Source organism: Hyalella azteca, unplaced genomic scaffold (genome assembly GCF_000764305.2).
Source record: "Hyalella azteca isolate HAZT.00-mixed unplaced genomic scaffold, Hazt_2.0.2 contig3902, whole genome shotgun sequence".
Taxonomy (NCBI): domain Eukaryota; kingdom Metazoa; phylum Arthropoda; class Malacostraca; order Amphipoda; family Hyalellidae; genus Hyalella; species Hyalella azteca.
The window spans coordinates 328,610-353,720 of NW_025934131.1; the positions used below are offsets into that span (position 1 = coordinate 328,610).

Here is a 25,111-nt window from a genome sequence, read left to right on the forward strand (position 1 = left end):
AACGAGGCTCTGGAGCGCCACGAATGATGGGCGACGTTATATTAGTGCAGCTACTGAGGGCGCTGAGGGCGCTGAAGATGAGGGCGCTGAGACAGGGGCGCTGAGACTAGGGGCGCTGACACGGAACATATCTGCGACGCATCATAGCTTCCCAATAACTGGCGTCGGGGGAAATGTGCCGAGCGATTCCTGCAATGATGTGATACCAATTGCATGGTCTATGTTATTCTTAGGAATAAAAATATACTCCAGTGACGTGAAGCAATTAGGAAATGTATTTTGTTTAATTAATGAGGAAAATACAAAATTAGTTGACAGAGTTGTTTAAAAATTTGTTCGACAATTGAATTATTTGGTGAATAATTGAGGAAATATCCGACATCATTGTGGTGTGTGGGAGATAAGTTTGAAAGAAAATATTATAATATTCAAATGAATATAACTGTTGAAAAGGGAAGATAATTTTGATGTGAAGTCTCATTATCATTTGAGTTGTTGAAATATAGGTCAATTATATACATAACATGTGACCACAAAATGGACGCTAGCCAAGCTACGGAACGGAGTCCAGTAATACGTATATTGCCCATTATATATGTGTCCTAACTTTACTAATGGAAGGCCTCATATTAATTACGGTCTAGTACACTCTGCTCTAAACTTCTTGCAACAAAAACATTCAACGCAAGTTCATATTTCATATAGAAAATTCTTTCTCGTATTGAGAAGAGACTGGACCACGGCAAAGAAGCAATCTGGTTGTTCGACGTTTGGAAGCCCGGAGGCTGGCGTCGTCTGATTTGCGGCGGGTTTGTTTTGTGAGGTGATAGCTTTGCCATTAGAGGCGGGCAAGAACTGAGACCGAGATCTGATGAATTCTTCATACAACGAAAAACGAAGCTGCGCAGATGGCTTCTTTGATCTCGTCTTCTCGGCGCGTGGAGGAATAACCGTAACATTGCAGCCATTGTTTTGTGCAGGATGTGACGGTGGAGAGTGCAATGGAGGCAATACGGTAGGTATTTTCTTCTGCAGTTTGACTACAGAGAGGATATAGAGAAAATATTGCCGCCGTTATATCCTTGCCTCGACCAAAAATATGGCAAGCTCTTGAGATTATTTCAGACAGCTCGACGTGAGGAAAATCAATGCAAACGGAGAGAGATCACGACAATGTGGACGTAGCAAAAAGTGTAGATATGGTAAAAAAATACAACTCGTATATAAATGGTTTTATGAATGAGAAGCTTGTAAGATGACACTTATATGAATCATTTGATATTTCCGTCTTTTTGTGAAAATAAATTACAGTAGCATGCAAGAATAACTCATGCTTGGCGCGAGAAGAAATTGTTTTCAATGAACGTATCGTACCAAATGGCTGTCGTCAATACGCGAGCTGGGCCTGCCACAAAGAGAACACCTAGAATGACTAGACATAACGCTTCAGATAAAGCAGGTACCCGTGGAGCGTTACACTGAAACTCTAAAATCATTTGAATTCACGCAAGTTCAAGGTTAACTTCTAAGAATTTTTTAAAAATGATTAAAAATCTGTCAAATTCGGCGTGGTTGTTCAGTAAGAAATATGGAAGGCAACAGATATTTGGTTGATCGGGATGTTGTAGGGAGTTTTTAGCGAAATTGTCGAAAACTGAGTACATAGAACTTTCGAAGACTAAAGTAATTCTCAGGCACAGCAAATTATAAGGAAGACAAAAAATTAATAATACTTGCAAATTGGCTGACAAATCATAAGGAAGACAATAAATTAATAAGATTTGCAAATTAGCTGACAAATCATTAGGAAGACAATAAATTAATAATAATAGCAAATTTGTTGACAGTTGGAATAGGAGATTTTAGAATTTGATATAGCGGACAAAAGTTTCTAAAGAGAATACAGCGCAGCAAGCAATTGTTTGTGCCCATACAAACGGGCTTTTAGGACTTGCTGGAGATGAACACAAATCCCATGAAATGATGGCAAAGGGAAAAGTTTATAACGGACTGGAATTTCCTCGAGAGCGACACATCATTTGTTCATAACTTTTTCCTATGGATTGGATGTGTTGTGATGTGCAGTAACTGAACTGCGATCAGCCTTCACGTGAGCGTACGGCGACGGTAGTTTGAAAAATATCAGTTGGCGCGCCGAAAAACAGGTAGAAGTAAAGTAAGTGGAGCGATTTGTTCGGATGTTTTTGAACGCCGCAGTTTTAGGCCGTTCAGAGTAAATATGCTCGGCTGCTGGGAGAACGAGCCAGATATTGAAACTAATATTCAGGGCAGAACAGAGCAACGTTATTGATAGCCTCATTGTAGAGTATGGATGAGCAAGATGCTGAGAGATGAAATTTAAGGCTTTTTGTATTTAAGACTCGGGTCTTAAAATAGTAGCATACATTTTATGGTCTGCTACTGCATTCTACATGAAAAATGAACGTGTAATTATGAGCCAATATATTTTAACAACTGCGAGAAGCTTCCAAAAAAATAAATTATTATTCTGCAGCTTTTTTAAGGAGATAAAAGCTTATATTTCTTAATGAAGCTTCCTGAAAATTATATTCCCATCTGCTTGCAGAGTTTAACGCAGCGATAGAAAAATTTTGGCAGGAGATAAGAGGATAAATTCTGCTCGATGAATATAGTTAACAATGAATGTGAGCAATCGAAAATGATCAAATGGAAATTAAAAAATAATTTCTGATTTCAATCTGTCCAATTCAATTTTACCATAGCAAATTCCATATAAAATCAGAAATATCAAAGTAACAACATAGTTTCCACTGGCAAATATTCGAATACCTCTTAATACCAAATGTAAATATTGATTGAAAAACAAGTGAACATGCTCATTCAATTAATCAAAATAACATGAAGCATGTCATAATTACTTCCATTTCTAAAATTTGCGCTACTGTAGAGACAAGATTTATGTGGGATTCTCCCAACATTTGCTTATTTCAGTCACTCCTGCATCTTATTCTCGAGACCCACAGTGATATGAAATTTTGTGCTTTCATTTACATGGTCATCACCTGAATACAAAAATAAATAATTAGCATAACTAAATGGTTTGCGCATCTAATTAAGAAGAAATGTCAGCCTGCGGCCCTTGATATGCGATGCCTGCTGTGGGCGAGCGTCATTTGCAAAGCGTACAGATCAGAATGAAATCATTTAAAATGGCTTTTCATTTAGTGATCAAAGTCCCCGTTGTGCATAAGAACAACGTCCAAAAGTTCATTTTTTAGTATAAAATTTCTAGAAGTTTCTACTTCTAAATAACTCCATTCGTAAATTTGCTGAGCATTGTGGTCACTTGCTTGCACTTGAACTAATTTCAGTTCTAAGTGAATAGACGAGCATTGAACAGCTGTTAGCTAAAAGCTGGCTGCCATAAGGGACCTTAAACGTAGAATAAATGATGATAGATTCCAACGCGGAAATGACGCAACGCTTTTGAAAATACATATGAATGATATTAAGATTTCATATGTACATACATATGTATGATGTCACGATTTTGGGATCAATATGTATGATGACAAAATTTCCTAATAAATATGTATGATGCCACAATTCTGCAATCCGTATAGTATATTATACCATGATTTCGTACCACATGCATGTGTATAATATCACGATTTTATTATAACCATAAATGTAGCCACGTGTGTCGAATATTCTTCGCTGGCAAGGGACATTCATTTGGCTGCTCCAGGTTAGAAATTCAAAATGTTATCTCGTAGGCGAACCAAATAAAAAGGTCTATCGGACAGCCATCAGGCCGGGAGGGATTACTACAAGACAGGTTAGATTACGTAGAATCACTAGAATGTGCTGAAAGTTTAGAAATAGAGATTTTTTTATTCAAATATGTATAAATATTTAGTGATGGAATGATATTGCTCTAGAATGACTACGTAAATAGTGAGGGTTGTTAATGAAAAATAACAACACTTCTGAATTATTTAACTGAATTTCGAGATGAATGAATCAAGTAATATAATTTTAATGATAGGCTTCAGCGGTATATTATGGAAATGCCAACACAATACAGAGGGAAAGTAATGTTTCAAAAAGAACAACATCCTGGTCACGGACAGCATTAATGGGACCTTCTCTATTGAACCGATCATTGGACGCTTCCCTTAAAGCCCCTCTAATCTCACGACCTGAAGGATCTCAGCGACAATTTTTTAGGTCGACCTGCGCGGTCTCTGGGAACTGATGGCCAAGCTTTCCTCCCTCAGTAATATTTTCTCTCCTCTCCGTGTAATATTTTGTCATTAATCTCTGTCAAAACGGACCGTGGGCTAAACGGACTATAAACACTTTTTGGCTTCAAAGCAAAATGTTCATAAAGCTGTCCTCGCGCTTCATGGAGAGACCATAACGTTTTAACGTAGGTAAATTAACGGGGCTCGTTTGCCGGAAGAGAGAACATGAATTATTCAACAGGTTAAACCGATGTTTCTAACTATCTCATATATTTTATTCTGTAGCAGTCGAATAATGCAAAAGAGTGCGGGATCAGATTTCCTTTCACAATATCCCAATTTTTCTTCATCACAATTTCTTCTATACCAACCTTGGCGTTCTACAAAATAACTTCTGAAGACGTTGTCTGCAATTTTCACCGATAAAATAAGCCATTTTTCTTTATAATTAGGCATTAAGCAACACAAGCTCCTACACAACCAAATCCCGGTGTTATTTGATCGACGATGAATAATTATTGCATCATAAAATACCAACATTGCAAACTTCTTATCTATTACTTTATATCGTATAACCTTGCAAACTCTCAGTGTAAAACCTTTACGATTTATCCTATTATTATTGGTACAGAGTTAGCAGAAATATTGAGTGGTAGCGGGCGAAGCTCTCAAGGCTGTCACGCGCTCATCAATCATGCGGCGATGGCCTAAGGACCGTCCGCGCGACACGCAATCACCGCGTGGGAAACAAACTCGCATTTAAAGCCAAATAGTTGAGAACTGCGTGATAATTTAGTCATTTTAACATGGATATATCGGGGGAATGGAATGAATTCTCGGAGCATGTTATTTTTAAATTAGGCGCTTAATATCCATGTAAATGTTGAAACAAATTAACTTTATTATTGAAATGAGCGAACAACTTCAAGTTAAATAAATGTTGAATAATATCAGGTTTACAACGTTAATATTTTACGGTCTCTGCTTGGGTTCACCGAGTAGTTAAGATTACCGAGATTAAAGCATTTAGCAAGGTATTTCGAATCACACAACAATTAACTAGTGGAAATTCTAGTTGAAATCGGCAATACGGCCGCTGGTGGTCAACAAATTGTTACAAATTAATGTGGCTGAAACTGCTATATTATAGGTTATCATCATGTTAATTTGAGCATGGAAATTACATAGTTAATCATACAATATACAGCAGTCATAGACTCGTATGACGCCATTGCATGAAGAGCAAAACCTGTATGCCATGTTAAGAAGTACCAGAAAATTGTAGGTACCTGAAAAAAAAACTAAATGAAACGAGTTAAAATAAAAATAATTGTCTAACGTGAAAAAAGAAATATTCAATGAGCGAAATCGTAAAGTGAATCTCATTATGAAAATTGAAGCTGACTCAGGAGCATCGAATTGATCCTCTTTCTAGTAAAAATCGTTATCAACACTTCAGTCTTTCTAGGACTGATCGCGATGGAAAAGCTTTCAGTGATGGAAATAAATGAAGAATAAATAGAAAATCTCTCACCACATCGATGATTCATGCAATGGCAGGTAGTTATTATTATGCAGCCTAATACTAAAATAATTTTAAAATATTAATGTAAATCTAATGGTAATTATGATGTTATAATTTCAACCTGTAACTATGATCAATCACCTCTTCACGAGTGAGGTGATTCGTTTCACCGACTGGCTCTTTCGAATAATTGATGAGTTATCCGTCATCAGTCAGTGCAGAACTCGTTATCCGTTATCAGTAAGTGCAGAACTCGTTATCTGTGCAGAGCTCGTTATCCGTTATCAGTCAGTGCAGAACTCGTTATAAGTGCAGAACTCGTGATCAGTGCAGAACTCGTGATCAGTGCAGAACTCGTGATCATGCTTTTTAACAATCTTCGTATCAGTTTTTTCACTCAACAAGTTGTGTAAAAAAATTCAGCATGACGAAAAAACAAATTGAACATGAGTTATTGTAACAATCCTTACTGAAACGTATGGAAGATAAAAAAATTGATATGAGCCTAAAATTGAAAGATCTTTTTTTGTTGAAGAAACTAATGTTGTTTATAATTCTCATGTAATAAAGAATGGTGAGGACTTATTCCAAACATAAACTACATTGGCCTTACAAGCACGACCTTGAGCCGACGACTCACATGCCACCTACAATCTGGAGGACCTAAGAACCACATGCGGGAGACTCACAATGAGACCATCACCCGAGCGACATTGGAGGCCTGCACCAGCATAGTTATGCGGTGCCCTGACCCATCGAGACTGACGATAGCTGAGGCCCTCATTATCAAGAGCGAGTCTCCAGCTATCAACCTCCAAACTACAGGATTCGTCTGGACGCTGAAATTATTTTCAGAGTAATTTTAAGCTTGGGTTTCAAATTGTATCCACAATACACTCGATTTGCACTACAGTCATTTCCAGAAGTTCAATTTCTGGGGTTACAAAGCCTTCACCTGCTTGATAATGAATATTGTAAATTTTCGAAAAGTCGCATTCCTTTAAAATATCATTTGGTAACATGCTTTTTGATCTACCAGCCCCTGCAAGAAATTTAGTTTAACACATTGAAAAAACAAATAAGATTGTCAATAAAAATCATGCTCTGGTCTTTAATCATACTTGCATAAAAGAAAAGCTTCTGTCGCATTACATCAACTCATGATCAGTGCAGAAACTCTGGTCGTGAGGGTTAAGAGGGACGGCCAGGTGCCCTCGTGAAGGTAATGAGGGCTCACCCAATGGTCCCTTTAATAAATTTCTTCCTCGGACATGAACAACTCGATTGCCGAAGTCCAACAGCCGAGAAATTGCAACAGCCAAGAAATGAGTTGCAAATTACGAGCCGAAAGTCTTTTGTGCTAAAATGGAGTGCGTACTCTATTGAATTTTTAGTCAAACTTCATTCCCGACAAGATTTGTATCTTTGGTCACGACTGTGAAAAGTTAGGGAATGTCATTTCTATTTGAGTAGAAAAACTTTTTCATTGGTAGTCAATTGAAGAATTTGTGGTTAGGTAATATTAAATTAATATTAGTAGTTGAATATGCAAGGTTGGTAAAATTGTGATATTTTACGAATCGTCTATTATTATTGATTGAATTATAATTAATTATTGAAGTATTTCAACTTTTCCATACATCAGAACATGATTCAATGAATTGATCACCGTTCTGAGAATATCAGAACACGTTTCAGTGAATTGATCACCGTTCTGAAAATACATGACCTTGTTTATTAATAACGCTCCATCTTGAAATGAAAAATGTGGACTTGAATTAGTGTCGAGTTTGTCCTCATACAAAGCTGATGAACTGCACTCATCGTTCACGGCAATTCAGCTCTCCAGAAAAAAGAACACTCGGGTAGATGAGCGAGACTACGTCAAAATAACGATGTACTTCTCGGCCCTGTATTTGTCCTGGCAAGGGGCGTATCAGCGCTAAGTCCGCTCTTTGCCCGTGGTGCCGGTATCATTAGTTAGACAATGTGTATCATTAATTGGACAATGCAACCTTTAATTTTTTGAGTGTGGAATAACGAGCTGGAGGTCAAACTGCTGTAGAGCAATCGACCGTCTGAGCTCGTTACGTGATTACCGTGCTATTGTACAGGTCAGGGTGATTACTATGCTATTGTATAGGTCAGGGTGATTACTGTGCTATTGTACAGGTCAGGGTGATTACTATGCTATTGTATAGGTCAGGGTGATTACTGTGCTATTGTACAGGTCAGGGTGATTACTGTGCTATTGTACAGGTCAGGGTGATTACTGTGCTATTGCACAGGTCAGAGTGATTACTGTGCTATTGTACAGGTCAGGGTGAGTACTGTGCTATTGTACAGGTCAGGGTGATTACTGTGTCATTGTACAGGTCATGGTTGTTTATTGCCGAACAAAAATGACATATATGAAATCGCTATTGTGAGGCTTGGCTATTCTAGAATTAATTTATTCGATTCGTGAAAAGAAGAAGGAACCCAGTTTAAAAAAAAAATAGAAATAGGCCTATTGATGCTCGTTGAATATATAAAAATTAATTTCATCGCTTGACGCGCTAAATTTATATTATACTAACTAGGCAGGTCCAAGTGAAGACAAAATGCAAGGAAATCTTCTTCGGTTTCATTTCTCTTTCATTTTTTCATTTGTTATTTTCGACACACAAAAAGCAAGAACGGACAATGAGCAAGAAGGGACGATGAATATATCGCTTATTAAATCTAAATAAATGAAATATATTATAACAGGCATTGAATGTTCATACCAGATAACATTCAGCGGCTTTAGAGCTCGACAGGTCTTGGAAAATTTAATTAGAAACTTGTGTATCATCGATTTATATTCACCTCAGCTTTTCCACGAGTTTCTTGAGCAGCTAACAGCCTTACACGGCGATAATGATTGAAATGTTAATAAAGATTAAAATAGTGACAAAGTTCTGCTTGTAAACATCGTATTTTCGGATATATAAAAAAAATTTTCAATACTTTCAGTGACACTCAGAGGAACGAGTGAGTCAGAATGACGCACCAGCGAGTCCATTATTGGTCTAGAAAATAATTCGCATAAAATGTTTTAGCACATATCAATGGTTCAGACTTGACCCACAAAAGGAGAAATCCATGTACAAATGTGGGTCAGTAAATTAATTTGCAGGTCTCACGCAATGAGTCCTACCGACTCACTCATTTATCTAAAAGTAAATCAAATAAAACAAGCTCCGGAATTTAGCAGATAATTTTCACCAAAGTTCTGATATTGCCTCATATTTTTGTTGAAAACGAGGAAGAAAATTGATGCCGTTGCAGAGACAATAACCTTTTGTTATGAGGTCAGCGTTTGTCGCGTTATTGTTGTCGCTGTCAGTCGTTATGACTCGTTACGACTGTTTACGACTGAGCGCCAAAAGCAGGGTTATATTTCCCATTATTTATGATTTATAATTGATAGTCGCAAGGCGCTTGCGACACGTGGCTGAGAAAGCAATGCTGGATGATTTTCCAGATTTCCCTTTTCTATCACTTTTATATTATATTATATAAAATTTCTATCAGTTTATATTATATAAATGATCGCATATGCGTTTATATTCTTAACAATTAAATCAAAATTTTATTGAATCAATATAAAAAATCATTCCATTTAACCTGATTTACTTGCTGTTTACTCTCCAATTCATCAAAAGCTTTCCATTTGAAGACAAATAACTTTTGCCCCAAAGGCTCGCACAGTCATTTAATGTTAAACAGAATTTATTATTAGAAATTCAGTTGCAAAAAATTCTATTTAGATGTCGGTCATGTCAGACTATCTCATATTTGGCGCCTACCTTTACCAAGGCGTGAAAAATGGGAAAAGTACTGGCCATGTCGAGGAAAAGTTCAACCTTCGCGAGTTTGCCTTGAAAAATTGTAGACATCTGTGCACTGCACTGCAGCCAAAAACTTATCGATCGTTTATCTTTCTTTTAGCTTCAGCACGAGAAGGCTTTAAAGGAATTAGTGAATTATACGCCTGGCTTGTTGAACTATCCAATTTAATCGAGATAAATTCTCAGCTTCTGTTTGACGAAAGAAATCAACGAAACCCAAAAGATGTTCCGAGATTAAAATTTAAGGTTGGGTTCAAATTCGGGAACTCGTCAGATCCAGTGAGACTGTAAATATACGCAGGGTGGGAAATATTCTGAAATGTAAAATTGAAAAAAGCGAGAAGTAGAATAAGAGAGCACAAGATTTACGGAAGAAAATCTTTCAAATGGTTAATACTTTTTCGAAGCCCAGTGAATACTGAATAAATATTACCTATAGATTATACGCAGTCTCAGTCAAACTTCATTCCAAGGTTTAGGAAAGTTTAAATCGTTTTTACCAAACATTTTGTTTTAAAATGACAATTCATGCCATAAACGGGAATGAACGACACATAATGCAAATATTTCTGTAACGGGTTGCCTGAGATTAATTTTCGTTAATAATATTAACAGCGAATAGTTGTTTTACGTTAACTCGATAAACAAGATCTACTGCAAGCCACTCAATTCTTCGACACTATCGCGAGGGAAAACGATCAAATCTTGCACGTTAAGTCGCCAGTTTAAAAAATTCAGCAAAAATCTACCGAACAATTTAGTAACACACTTATTTTCTGAGACACAAATAGTGAGCGATCAAATAGAGTACGAAGTGATGGCCATACACAGCAGTCGCTCGTTAGAAGCACCGTGAGGCGCCCAGGCGCCTTGTAAGAGACTGCAGTTTATGGTGGGCTCAGGCACTTCTGCTGAGCGCATCTGGCGCTTTTACAGCCTCTACCGACATGCCTTAGCTCTGCCTTACCTAGCTAAGCCAGCCACATATGTTACGGTTGCATAACAGCGTTTAACACACTTACCAGAAATTTTGTGAGCACTTGCTTGAATAAATGCCTATACTGAAGGAGAGGATGAGCGCTCCACGACAATGGGAAGCGTTTTAGGGATAAAAAGTTGATAGGCGGGGAGAAATATCAGTTTGAACAACGGATAAGCTAAGTGAGTTGTGATTCATCTTCCCGGTATTATGTAGGCAACAGGTAATGCTTTCCTCCCTCAACTTTGCGATCAATAAAAAAGCTTAAAGTTAAGAAATGAAAAAATGTTGACTAAAATTTTTATTTGTACAATATTCGGTGAGTTGAAAAATATATTTCAAATCAAATTTATCGATAGCCAGTTGGTAAATCATTGCAGCTAAAATATGAAACCTGGAAATTTCTCAGTCATAAATTTAGCCTCAAATACGATAATTATAGATAGCCAAGCCGGAGGTTACGTCTCAACTCTCTAAAGTAACGGAACAATTAAATGAAAATTTCTCACCTTTTTTCTTGTGGAAAAAAGATAATCTGCGGATGCGTTTTATGAGGTACTGGGTGATGGGGATCTCCTTCAAATGAGGAGGGTCGTGGGCTTGAATGTCCGTCGCCTCTTGATCGTCCTTCGACAACTGGGGCCGTAGACCGATCCTGAAGGACCCTTCCTGCGAGCCGTGGCAGTTATCACGACCTCGGGGCTCAGGAGAACCTACTCTCGACCCTAACCGCTGGCTGTCTAAAGTTTGGTCTTCTGAAGGATGTCTGAATCGAAAACCTTGAGGTGAAGACGTGGCAGATCTTAGAGTTTCAGTCGATCTCATGCAGTGGCCAATCGCCGCAGTCGCGCCAATATCTGATGAAGCCGATGTCGCTTGTGAAAGAACAGTCGGGACAGGTGGTGGCCACGGGGCATGACTGGGTTTGTCCATTGATTCATGTTCTACTTGGGGCGCAGGGACATTTCTATCATGAAAAGGGTATGTGTCACAAGATGAGTTATCACGGTTAATGTTCAACCCTTCCGCTTGGGTGTTAGTATTAGGTCCGAAGTATACATTGCCGCTAAAACATTTGCGATGTTCATCACTTCTTCTCTTTGAGAATAAACATGGAAAAATAGATGATGTCCGGGAATCTTTTATATTCTCAACCGAATCCAAGGAACCAATTCTTTTTCTAAGCTGATGATAAGGCAATTGAAAGAACTGCTCGTTTACGGTATTATGAAAAATGGGTGAAGAATTTTTACAAATGTCTGCAGACAGTTCCGTAGAATTGTGTCCCATCTGAACAAGATAAATTTGGCTTTCATTTATTTCAGTTTCTAATTTTTCTACCCTATGTGCATTCTTAACTATCGAAACTCTTTCCTGACGGACATGATCTGTCTCGGTCTCGTACCAGCGCTGGTCAACGTCAGGAGGCCAGACCGTTCTCCACTCGTCGGCCAGACTGAACTCTTTGTTCATAGATGCTACAGAAAGTGGAATCTCTGCGTCTTTTACATGTCCATATTCAAAAATATTAATTTCCTTATGACTCACTGACAAATTCGTAGATTCATTGCCGACATTTTGTATTCGAGCTGTGCTAAATTTGATCTCGTGAGATACCGATATCGTATCGAGCTGGATATCCTTCCGAGTTCCATAGCTGGTGCACAATTGTGTGTTGTCCGATTCGATGACGCGTTGCATCTTCGCTTCTTCTTTGCATCCAAACTCATCGAGCTCGACTGAAGTTCCCGAGAACTGCGGACCAGAACAACCCTCTTGATTTTCCTCAGCTGAGTACGACGCAACTTCAGATTCCACATCTTCGCGCACGCACCACCGGCCCCGGGTGGGAGATTGGGACAGCTCCCGCACTTCCAGGGTTAGAGTTGAGGCGTTCAATCGAAAATCCAGTAGAAATCACCTTAACTGGTGATATTTTTTTTTTCAGTGCCGCATCAAATGTAACTCGTTGCCATATTATACAAAAGACTAGCGTTCAGGAGTTCGATTTGTTTTGAGATTGAAGTTCACATGGAAGACTTCCCCGTCAATTCGGATGGGGAATGACGCGGGGTGTGCGGAACCTCATGCCAGGAAATGAAAAAAGAACTTCGGCGACTTCAAAAATTCTTTTCGTTCTCTGTTTTGAACGAAAAATTTCTTATAGTTAATTGATTTTAAGTGATTGCAATCAATATATGATGTGAATTTAATAGAAATATTCACATCCAATGTCATTATAATTATTTTACAATCCTGCATTCAATTCAAAAACAGATCTGAATTGACACATCACCATCATGAATAATTCTATCATTAATTCGCGGCTAATAACCACCACGAAAATTCGCCGGTGTTTTCAGTTCACGAAGCAAAACGAGCGCTTTTCTCTGTTATCTTCAGAAGTTAAACACAAATTCACTTTCGAAAAGAACAAAACCGAGAAGAAAATGTTTATAACGTCCTGCAATCGAAGGGAAACCCATGCAAAGAATTCGATCAAATTGACGAGAAGAAACTAAACTTCGAAGAAGAGGAAACACAAAATGGTAAATATTTTGACGTGACTGTTTTTTCTTCAGTCTCGTCAGTCATTCTTACTGGTATTCATATGTGTTGGTAATTGAACAAGTCTGCGAAAATTTTTTGCGGAAGAGTTTAAAAAAATTTATGGGATGATCGAATGGGAGAAGTGTTTGATCGAAAGGGAGAAGTGGCGTACTCAAAACTGACAACTGGTGTCATCCTAACTGATGGTGTATTGAATAATCTCATTCCAACGGACGGTGCAGTGATTGATCTCATCCTAACTGACTGTACAGTGACTGATATCATCTTAACTGATGGCACAGTGACTGATATCATCTTAACTGATGGCACAGTGACTGATCCCTACTGATGATGTAGTGACTGTTCTCATCCCAACTGACGAAGCAGTGAATGATCTCAAATAACTGATGGCACAGAGCCTGATCTCATCCCAACTGATCAAGTGACTGATCTCATCCCAACTGACGATGAAGTGACTGATCTCATCCCAACTGATCAAGTGACTGATTCCATTCCAAATAATCCTGTGAAAGAAGCTCCGCGCCGAGATCTAGCCCCTCCGACAGGCCTCTCATGGCCAGCGATTACTACGAGTCTCGTTTCTTGGATCTGCCGTCAGTTGCGGAGGGGCTTTAACAGAATGGGACGCTCAAAGATGATTGCCGTTTGTTCATCAAATATCATCGTGTTTTCCAGTAACTGGCAATAATGGATCATATTGATTTATTAATGAATTTTGTTAAATAAAATGTTAGTCGTTGATAGAAATTAATGGCACCACTTTTTAAGCCTCGCACAAATGTTAAGAAGTCAAGATACAGAAAACTCACTACGAGAAACATATTTTCTATTCATACAAGAAATTAAGCATAAAATTTCAAGCATTATTTTCGAAATTTAAAGCTTAATGTTACGAAGCTCAATCATCTTCGTAATTTATTATCATAATATCCTATTGGCCAGTAAGGTTAGACAAATACTTCATATTATAAACTCTCCATTTGCTTTTATTTTTATAAATTTTTGATAAATGTTCAGACTCGAGGTTCATGCTCAGACACCGCGCTTGCCCAGCATGCAGCGCATCTGTCATGGCAGCGCAGTGAGCGAAAGCCCCAGCGAAGGCCAGAAACGCACGTCCAATTAAGCGTAACGTAGCACACGAGTTCTCAGGTCTTGAAGCATTCAGAAGCAGTCTGGGCTACACCTTACAACGCTTAGCTCTCAAGCTTCCATAATCAGTGTTAATGCCCCCTAAATCCTAACGAAATACGAGCGCTGCTGCATCCCGAGCTGGTGCTGCTGCGTCATTTAACTGAAATTCTTTTACGATTATGACATGAATAAGATTCCGAATAACATAGGTAACACAAATTATATTGTGCTGCTGCTAGATGTAAAAATTTAACTGAAATTCTTTCACGCTTATGACATGAATAAGATTCCGAATAACATAGGTAACACAAATTATATTGTGCTGCTGCTAGATGTAAAAATTTAACTGAAATTCTTATACGCTTATGATATGAATAAGATTTTGAATAACATAGCTAGGTAGCACAAATGAAATGGTTTGGTTTCTGAGTTTGTCCCAACGTTCTTAAAAGAAAGTTCACCCAGAACGCTATGGGAAAATTTTTATTTGAATATCCCTTCACATCAAGGAGTTATTGATTCTATGTCAGATGTTCACGTGATATACTCGTACAATACTGTGCTGTTGCTTGTCGTCACAAATATTCTAAAGCTTGATATACATACGCAAGGTATGCTTATGAAACTCAATTTTAAATGCGTGGTATTTGTCTCAAAAGATTTTGTAACGTTTTTTTCGTATAAAATATATAATTCCTTTGAAGGTCAGGAAATACTATTGTCCTAGATATAAATGATGGAATAATGTCTTTGCTAGTCGCTCTAAAGACATAGCAAAGCTTCTTTATCCGGCACCTAAGCTCGTTGCGAATCTTAGTGAAATGCATGCGGCAGAGAAGACATCTTTGAAGTCCTCAACTCTGGAGAGGAAGGGCATGTATTTATTTTACGAATAACAAGATCCTGAACCTGCACAAACATGAAAATAATATTTATTCTTTATTTTTTCGACACGACAACTGAGAAGCTAAGACACCTTGCGATGCTTTTCGTGGATTTATAAGGGATGCAAATCAATTGGTTATTCCTATAAATTTTATCAACTCGCATATTAAGTAGAATTTACCGACAAAAAGTCAGTTTTTTGATGAAAGTTAATGCCTGCTGGAATTAATTTTACAAGATTTATTCTAACAATTTAGCAACATTTATTTACCTCAATTCACTACAGGATTTTAGGGTAACCGAAAAGGCGATTTATAATTGGAATATTTGTATCGTTTATTTGTTAGATAAGTGGCTCCTGAGGAACATCAAATATCCGAACGATGGGAAAATCAAATCTTATAATAACTGTAATAACGGACGTAGAAACTGTCACCTATAGAGAATCCTTCAATAAATGATGATGAAAGATATAGTATTTTTTCATATAACATAAGGATAGCAAAGGCATAATTATATTGCATGCTTATTATTTATTATATTGCAGCCGACAAGAGATCCTGTCGCGTATGCACTGCCACCTAATATGGTCATTACTGCAGCGCTGGTCACCCAATATCGCTCGTCAGAAATAGTTCATTGATCCCGATCGCGGTAGGAGAAAGTATCGTCTGGTCATTATTGGTGCATTGTTACTTATCGAGCACGCCAGGAATAGCTTATTGATCAGTTTCGTGAGGGGGTTTATTTATTAGGCAAAATACGGTTTGTTTATTGAGACAAAAAAAACTCGGCGTTGGTCTCTGCGCCGTTAAAATCGATTAGTTTCTAGTCAGAACAGCCATTCTAGTTAATATTATGAACATTGTGTAAATCTTAGCCATCTTTGGAGGCAACATGAAAAAGTCTAGAAAAATCAATCAAAAGTCTAGAAAAAATCTAAAAGTGGAACCGGGAGCCGGTGGGCAAAGCTCAGGGCTCAATACGGTCCGATATCGCTTGCTTTCAGGAGCACAATGGTACCAGGAGATCTTTCTTCTGCATCAGCAAGCCCGCGGAACTATTTAAGATCTATGCCACGGTACTGAATAAAATGTTAGTGCCTTCGAGTAAGGCTGAAGATAAGTGCTGATAAAAATACAATCAAATATTTTTTAGTCTGCGCCGATCTTATGCTATAGATGCACTCGCGAACGGATGAGAATCGCTAGATCAATCGGCGTCTCCGGTGAATGGTGCTTTAGGCTTCCGTAAGCAAATAGTGACATAGAATATTGTTAATGCGAAAAAAGGTGAGTTTAACTATGCCTTGTGCGCGGCTAAACAAAGTGGAGAGGTGGGTTAAGTGGGCAAGAAGAATTACTGAGCGTTGGAGCACGTACGAGCGCCAAGCATTATGGCGTCTGGGGACTCAACGCTTACCGAAAGGTCGTCATTTATCATACAGAGTAATGGAGCCTCCCTGCAACACAGGGGATCAGATATCTCATTTGCGTTTCATACGGTATTGTTTTATCTATGACTTCATTACGATGCCGATGTAAGTAGTTGAGGATTGAAAAATGCAAGGTACAGGCGATATCAGTATGTGTTTTCTACTAACTAAAAATGACCCATAAATATTGAAATGCAATTGACAAAGGAACCCACCGACAGTAAAATCGCAGTGATGCTAGGGAACATCATCAATTTTAAAGCAATCAGTAATTATCATTTTTCGTAACAATCTTTCCAATTGACTTACAGCTTTCCGTGCTTCAGGCTTTGCAAATATCCGGGATTTATTTATTCTTATTTTAGAGACAGGCTGCAAAGGACAGCAAGAGCACAACGCAATCGCACTGACGTGAATTGCCAAATGGAAATCGAATCCGGTGATGGATCGAAAGACGTAGTCCCCCAGGAGTGACATCGAAGCCTCATTAACATTCAACGAAATATGAAAGACTGTCAAAATAGTGATGCACGTTTTGCCTACGCGCGGGCAATCCTGCATCCAGGTAAGCCTGACAAATGGGCAAATCATTGCTCCGTTCGCTCTTTAATTGGTCGTGTTGTGGTTAAAAAGTGAGTCTGGACAACATGACATATTCAATTTAATGATAGTGATTACTGGCCGAGTTCTACTCAAATAATTAATGGCTGAGTTCCATTCCCTTAAGGACCAGCACTACGAATGACAATCGAAGTGTCGCTGCCATTTGCATCCTACGATGATTAATGTCAGTAACGAGCTCACGGATCTTGCTTCTCATAATCGCGACGGGGAAGATGGTGTCCATCATACTGATTAATGCAGCATCCGCGTCCTCCTCTTGCTCTGATTCATTATTTAGCCTCCACACCTGCAGCCTCCCCTTCTTCCTACACTCAGAAACATAAATGAGACTTTGTCCAAATAGTGATGTACCGTTTGCTCTTATATGGGTCATCCTGGCGGTTTGGAAAGGTGAAAGGGCGTATCAGTGCTACGTGCAGAAAGTCTTTCACTATTTAGATATAATCACCAATTTATTTTATGAGTGTATGTATCGTGGTTATATGGGCAGCACAAAATGCATATCAATTTAGGTTATGTGCACTGTACGCGATATTAATCCTAGTACAGGTTTTATAATAGCAGCACTTCATTCTATAATAGCTGCACACCCAAATGGGTAATGTACTCTGTATACGATATTAATCCTTATTCGGGATTTATATTAGCAGCACTTCATCTTATAACGCAGCCAAATGTACCGCACACCCACATGGGTAATTTACTCTGTACACGATATTATTTCTTATTCAGGATTATTATTGGAATCCCCATAGTCCTATTCTATGTATCAGAAAAATGAGTGGTTCATATCATCCAAAAGAAAAATATGAAATATAAAACTGATATGCCATTTTTCCGAGCAAAACTGGGTCTGGATGACTCACACAAAGACAAAAATGGATCGATATTAGGAAAAAGTCTCGCTCATTTATCTGAGTGATCATATGATGCGCAAGTTAAAGTGCGCACTGTGGCTCTGCTCGCTGTCAGCAGTAAAAATTCCTCACATGTTAGCTAGGCTTCCATTGGGTTGGACTTATTTCACATTTTAAATTCAATTAAGATAAAATTAATATAATATTCCATTACTACCTTGCAATCTTAACAAAGAAGGAAAAATAAATTTCCTTGGAAAGATTGCATTACTTTTATGCATGAGCTATTCTCAGAGATAGAGTGAAGATTAGACATCTAAAGAGTTTCCCTGGTGACATAAGTTTGATGATGCTTTGAATTTGATTGAATTGTTCTCCCAATGAAGTTTGATGGTGAACATGAGAGGACGAGGTTTGGATATAAAAATGAATGGAGAAGCCGTGGAATCGTCTGATAGAATTATGAACTTGCTCAATATTGCCTAAATGTGGACGCCAAACGAAAAAATCCTAATGTGTTTTAAGCGAAAGGATATTTTATTTGAATAAACTAGAATTTAGCTTGATTCAGTTGACCGAGAGTGTCTCTATTTTTGAGTCTGATTCAGTCGATTTTACGAAAGTGGGCTGAAAGTGGACTCTAGATGTGAACTAGTTTTATAATTTTTCGAGTGTTGCCGCATTTCAAATAAGCTGAATACGGCAGGGCGTTAAAAAATGTAGAATATAAAATAGAATATAATCGTTAGAACTGTATAATAACATTATAAATTATAAACTGTAAAATATTCTAGACTGTACATTTTATCTTCGCGATCTGAAGCCAAAGAAGCTCCTAATTGGTCCTCGCCGTAGCCATCTCGATGAGTTATTTAGGCTAGACCGATACTAATAACACTATAATATTATTATATTAATATATTAATTTTATAGGAAAAAACGCGAATATTACGATGTGTAAAATTTTACTTGAAGAGGCAGAGCTAATATATATAATAATCCACGGAAACCTTCACATTATGAATATTTAACAGGAGTTTCTATGAATTATGCATTAATGCGGGTAAATAATTTGATAATAAAGCACTAAAAAGGAAAAAAAACTGATGTACGATATTAATTTTGAAATATTACGTAGTCCAAAATATTTGACGGAATTATAAAAGGATAATAATTGGTATAATAATTGGTAATAAAACTGTAGAATACAATAAAAGGATTTTACGAGACGACATTTATGAGACATATTGAAATAAAGTGCAACTAAAGAAACGCACGTGTAAATAGAATTGATATAATGTCCTAATTACAAGTGTTCACTACGATCCTAGAGAACAGGTTCCTAGGTCTAGTAATGTTGAAATTTTGAATAAACTCTCTTCATTAAATTTCTTAATTAAAGTTGAAAAACTTTTTAAATTAATTTCTTAATTAAAGAAATTAGATGTGAAAATTTAATTTCAATAATATCCGGAGGCTGAACAGGATCCGAGTAGAGTTAATCAAGTCAGAAGTTCGCCGCTGATACTGGAACATTTCAGAGCTCAGCGCGGGCCAATAACGTTTCATTAGAGATGTCGCCTCTAATGTTTCAGCGCGATCACGTTTCACAAGAACTCGGCAGGATTTAGGAACTAAATCATTTGGCGGATCCAAATCCTACACTTGGATTTATCATTCACTGAATTAATCCGCAATGATTTGGAAACCTATCGGAAAGCCTGTGAAAAGTCATGAACTAAATATATTCATCTAGATACTTTGATGCTTTATAAAACGTAAATTCTAATGCCAGGGAAGTTCATTTTCGAACACGCTGGCCCTCAACACAAATTAAAAAGTGAAAAATTAAGTTTATTGAAGCCATAATGTAACTAACGAACGATATGCTAATGAGAAAATAAAGTGGAAAATTTGGGTTATAGACCATTTGAAAATGCAAAGAGCTACGTAAATAAAAATATATTTTCCTAGCAAAAGCAAGAAAAAAAGCAAGCAAATTTTTTTGATGCCGAGATACGATGAGTAAAACGAGTGTTAGATCGGATGAGTAAGTAAGAGTTAAAATTACAATCACAAAATCTAGCGATTCAGATGCGGGTTAATGCAAGTAAGTTCACCATACACTCACAGAATGAGCGAGATATGTTCAAAATACCTATACACTTCAGCCTTATATATTTTTTTGTGGGTATTCATTACCCATTTTTGCCCGGCCAAGGGGCGTAATAGTGCTACGCCTGCTAATTGCTGGTGCATTGGTAAAAAAGTGAGTCATTATTTAGACAATACTACCCATTGATTTTTCTAGCTTTGATGGCACACACGAGGTTTGTTTCCGTCAACAAGATTGTCAAAAAATATTATAGTTTTAGAAATCAATAATTATAGAAAGGTAGAAAATTGTAACGACATTCGCTGGCACTAAAAAGACTAAACTGGAACTGTTAGAACGGCATTGACTTGGGTTAAAAAATAATATAAAAACGGCATTGTTAAAGTCACCATAGTTAATTAATCATTGTTTTGGAACGATCAGCCACTCATTTATATATCCATCAAGAAAATATAACCGCAGAAAAAAGTTTAGAGCTGAAAAATCGCAGCAATTATCACTATTATGGGAATTGGCCAGTTTTTGCGTAGCCAGTGAGAATAGCTGAGCAGCAAAGAAGTCACATCCTCTCTATCCAACGACCGAGGCAGCACTGAGCCGACGAACGTGTTGCAAACGACATACCTGTTCGCGCGTCCTGCCAGACGTGTGACATCCCCTTTAAAGTTTGGACTCTTCACCTGGTACCGGGACCTCAAAATATTTATGACCTTATAGGCCTTTTGTGAATTTATTATCGAGGCTAAATTTTCTTTTAAATTCAACATTAGTGAATATTATAGTGATTCAAAAAAATACGCCAACAGATAATTTATTCGAGAGCAATAATTGAAATATTGCATTCGATAATGAACGCTTGTAAACGCTAATATTGCACTCGTCCCAAAAGTGATGGGATGCCAGGATGCCAAACTATTTACCCGTTCACATAATGAAATTAGTGCTTGTTTGAGCTTCATTGCAGGCAAGGAACATCAAAAATATGACGCTTGTTTACCTAATTGTGTGAACGCGGCTAAGATCTTCAAGGAGAACTCGTGTTTAAAGAAAGAAAATAACTCTTTGTTATTTAAATCCTTCATTCAAATCACCTAATCTTACTTGCCGTTGAGCAACATATTTATACTTTGTAAACAATAACTGAATTTTTTCCATTTGACTTTTCAAAATACCCGTGGATGCCATGTCAGCTTCAAGTGATGCATATTTAATGCTGTATATACTCTCGCAGGACGAGTAAAGGTGACTATTTATAATGTACATCGAATAAATACATAAAATTAGAAATGATATGAGAGAACGGTCGTGTGCAGTCAATGTATGGAACGTAGCAGGATAAACATGCTTTAAATTTCATATGTTATAGTATTCTTCAGAATCAATTGAAACTTCCTTCAGCGTGACAATTATTTTGTTGAGTGACATTAAAATTGACAATTGACTAAGCTATTAACTAGAAGCACAATAAATAACAAGTGATGTTTTAAGTGATGAAAAAACTGGATAACAGTGTAGATAATAATGTTTATTATGGTAACCGGAGTTTAGATAAGCCACTTCCATCATTCTCTGAGCCACCCAACATCAATTGTTAATTATGTTTATAGGGACAGAGTAAATTAAATACTGGGAGTCAAGTCCGTAGAGTTAAGGCGGATGATATACTTCGTGTGGCAGAGTTTTCTTTGAAATAAATTTAGAAAACATACCCTTGAGCGGAAGCTACGATAGATTGATACATTCACGCGCAATATATTATGTGCACTTTGTTTTATTTCGTTCAGGTTATTTCCGTCGTTTCTATCGTGTTGTGATTGAATTAGATGCTTAAAAATTGCCATCAAATACTTAGTTGCTCACGAAAAACTGCAATAAACTATTTGTTAATGAAATTAGATTAGATAATCATACATTCATACCTAGTTATTATATTCTTTACATCGGTTCTTAGAAATATTTTGTTCTAGCTATGAAAAATATCGTTCAAATGCTCTAATTGCTAATGTAATTGCAATGATAAAATATTTTAAAACGTTATTTATTACAATTCTTTTAAATACAATAACGACGATTATGGACAAGGTGAGCGCTAAGCTCACAGTTTCAAGGTGACGACGACTACGTGAGCGCAGAGCTTGGTGGCAAGTGTCATGAGGGCGCTTTCCAAATGAGATAAACGGTTCAAACCATTGAAAAAAATAACACCATGAAAGCAAATTTTAGTCAATAAATTCACGAATATGGCGGAAAAATGCATATCAGGACCGAAAATGCAAATTGTCCATTTAGCGATGCATTTTATTACGGTGCGAAGAGCTCAGTGCATGTATGAAGCAATAGAACTTGTGGTGTTAGTGCTCGTAAAACTCCTCTTAAAAGAATACTGAATTATACAGTCAGGATTGAGATATAAATAGGAGGAAAACACTTATCCATAAATAGGATAAGATCTAGGTATAATTTTTTGAAAATTTTGTGGGCCAAAAGTTTACCAGGGTGCAGATTAGTTAGCAGGAATTATAGACGTGTTAGAATAATCGGTAAGAATAATTAGATGAAAGTGGAATAAATTACTGGAGCAGGAACCATCACTCGATATATGACTATACCTGGCAAGTAGATCTTACCTCCGTCGTCAACTGTAGAAACAAAAGAAGGTTAGGGAAGCTAATTAGAACCGAGTAACCCTCATGTGTGTCAACGTAATACTGACAATTCATGCATGCATAATATACCTCTCTCCGACAAACGGGTTAAACTCAAAAGCCTGAAGATAAAAATTAAAAAGAACAAAATATGCTGAACCTGCATTAGCAATACCTGTTTTATGAAATCAGGTTTTAATTTATCTGCGACGGAGCTTTGTACAGAATCTGTACACGGATGGTGAAATTAATTTCCTTTCGTGCTTTGAATTTTCGATTCACAAACAAAGGAGCACGACAAATCAGCTTCAGCGACACATTTTTATTTTAAATTTGGTAATACCCAAAACTAAGGTTCCAGCAATGTCGACCGTAAAATTTAAAGTTGATATAAACGAAATGTTGAATAATACCAATGGAAATGTTGAATGATACCGAAAGAAAAGTTAAATGATGCCAGCTTCGCTTGCATCACAGTTTTCAAATGCCTAGCAAATTAAATTCGTAGCTGCCTTGAGGTTATTTGTGCAAGCATCGTTATTGTAGACATTGATGTAGAATTAAAAGCCCCACACCAATACGTCGCAAGGTACTCACCAGTCGCATGAGAGGAACCAAGTCTTGAGACTTTCCTGACGAGGGCGGGACCGGCGGCAGTGAGCAACCGCGACACGCGGCGCAGCGGGTTGCGCTCTATCGGCCTCGAACTTGGGGTTACAGAAGGCAACCGAACTGCTGGTGAGAGATAAAAAAATAAACACTTATTTGGGGAGTTTTACAATTCACCCGTTTTTTTATTATCGTGACCGCAATTTTTATTTTCAATCATTGAGTAGTTTCATCTCCCCAACTGCAGAAATAGCTTTAGGAATATCTTTAGGCACGATAATACGTCACAATGTTCAGGGAAATTGGAAAAATGTCAAACCTACATGGGACGGGCGAAACATCTTGTTAAGATAATGCAAGATTAAATCATAATAATTTGATAATGAAGCGGCTTGAAATGAGAACTTTTCAAATGAAATTTTAAATCGTGACATGAGATGGGCCAAATTAAAGTAGAAGTGCAAGGATTATTTTAGTTTTCCAGCGGTGGTTCATAGACAACAAAGTATTTCCCTACTACCTTCAACTTTCTTGTTGTTATTAACAGTGAAAATGGAAAGATTGTGAATATTGTGAACAAATTAAATATATTTACTTCAAAAATGATTACAAGTGCTGAAGAAATAAAAATACAAATCGATATTAATGAATGACACACGGAAAAACAGGCGTAATATTTAATTTTATATCGTCCAGCAAGCATTATATTGATAGCCACAACCGGTCAAGAGTCGAAACTTGAGCTTACCTGATGCCCCATAATTCTCTTCAGATTCTCTACGGTCAACTGCCTGTGTTTCATGGCAGGGGAGAAAAGTCTGCGTGTCAACACTCGATTGGATCGACAGCTCAGGATGCGCAGATATGATAGACACATTTTGAGATAACCATGGGTTTCTCTGTGAATCTTTTCGGGGAACTCGCCTAGAAAGTTGTCTTCTCATGGGAACTTGAGAGGTTTTCTTCTTGGGAAATAGCAGCAGTTCAAGTGCCGTGAGGCCTGAGCGTCTGGTGGCGGTTGCCTGATTAGGTTTCTGGTGAGAACTGGCAACCGAAGTGCCCGGCCGTAGGCCTGTGTTGGAGTCAGTCTGAGAGCAGATGCCGGGTGCCGCTGGACTACCAACTCGTAAACTTGAATTTCTTGAATGTGTGGCTGATCTCATCCACGGTGGAAGAGAGCTGGAAAAATGAACAGAAAAAGTGAGAATAGTGGTTTTATAAATATTAGGGAAACGCGTAAGAGATACCGGTAGTGGAAAGCCAAAATATAATTTCTGTAAGTAAATAGGAATCTGGCGTATTAATCGCGCTTCCCTTGTGAACGAAAATTATCGTTTTAACAAGTAAACTGAAAATTATTGAAAAATTTTACTCTGTTTAGTTCGGAGGTTGGATAAAATTTAATGAGAAAGTAGAGGTAAGAAAACGAAATTATGTTGAATAAATGTACGCTCCCCTATCTTTCAGCTCTCAATTGTCGTGCATTGAATACTATAATACAACCGACTTAAAAATTTAACTGAAATTTTTTCAAAAATTAACTGAAAAATTTTCTGTTAAGTCTTCCAAATTTGCGACCAACTCACCGTTTAAATTTTGCCAGTGTTTTAGCTATAAACCCCATGGC

The 25,111-nt window shown here is 37.5% G+C and overlaps 1 protein-coding gene across 1 annotated transcript in view; it reads right to left on the reverse strand.

Annotated features, from left to right (window-relative positions):
• LOC108676865 overlaps positions 1-25,111 on the reverse strand; it is a 96,379-nt gene that overhangs the window by 34,952 nt on the left and 36,316 nt on the right. Inside the window, exons 2-3 of the mRNA XM_047879822.1 lie at positions 24,233-24,663; positions 23,473-23,610 (exon numbers count right to left, since the gene is read on the reverse strand). Coding sequence (XP_047735778.1) covers positions 23,473-23,610; positions 24,233-24,663 — 569 coding nt within the window. The remainder of the gene's footprint in view (positions 1-23,472; positions 23,611-24,232; positions 24,664-25,111) is intronic.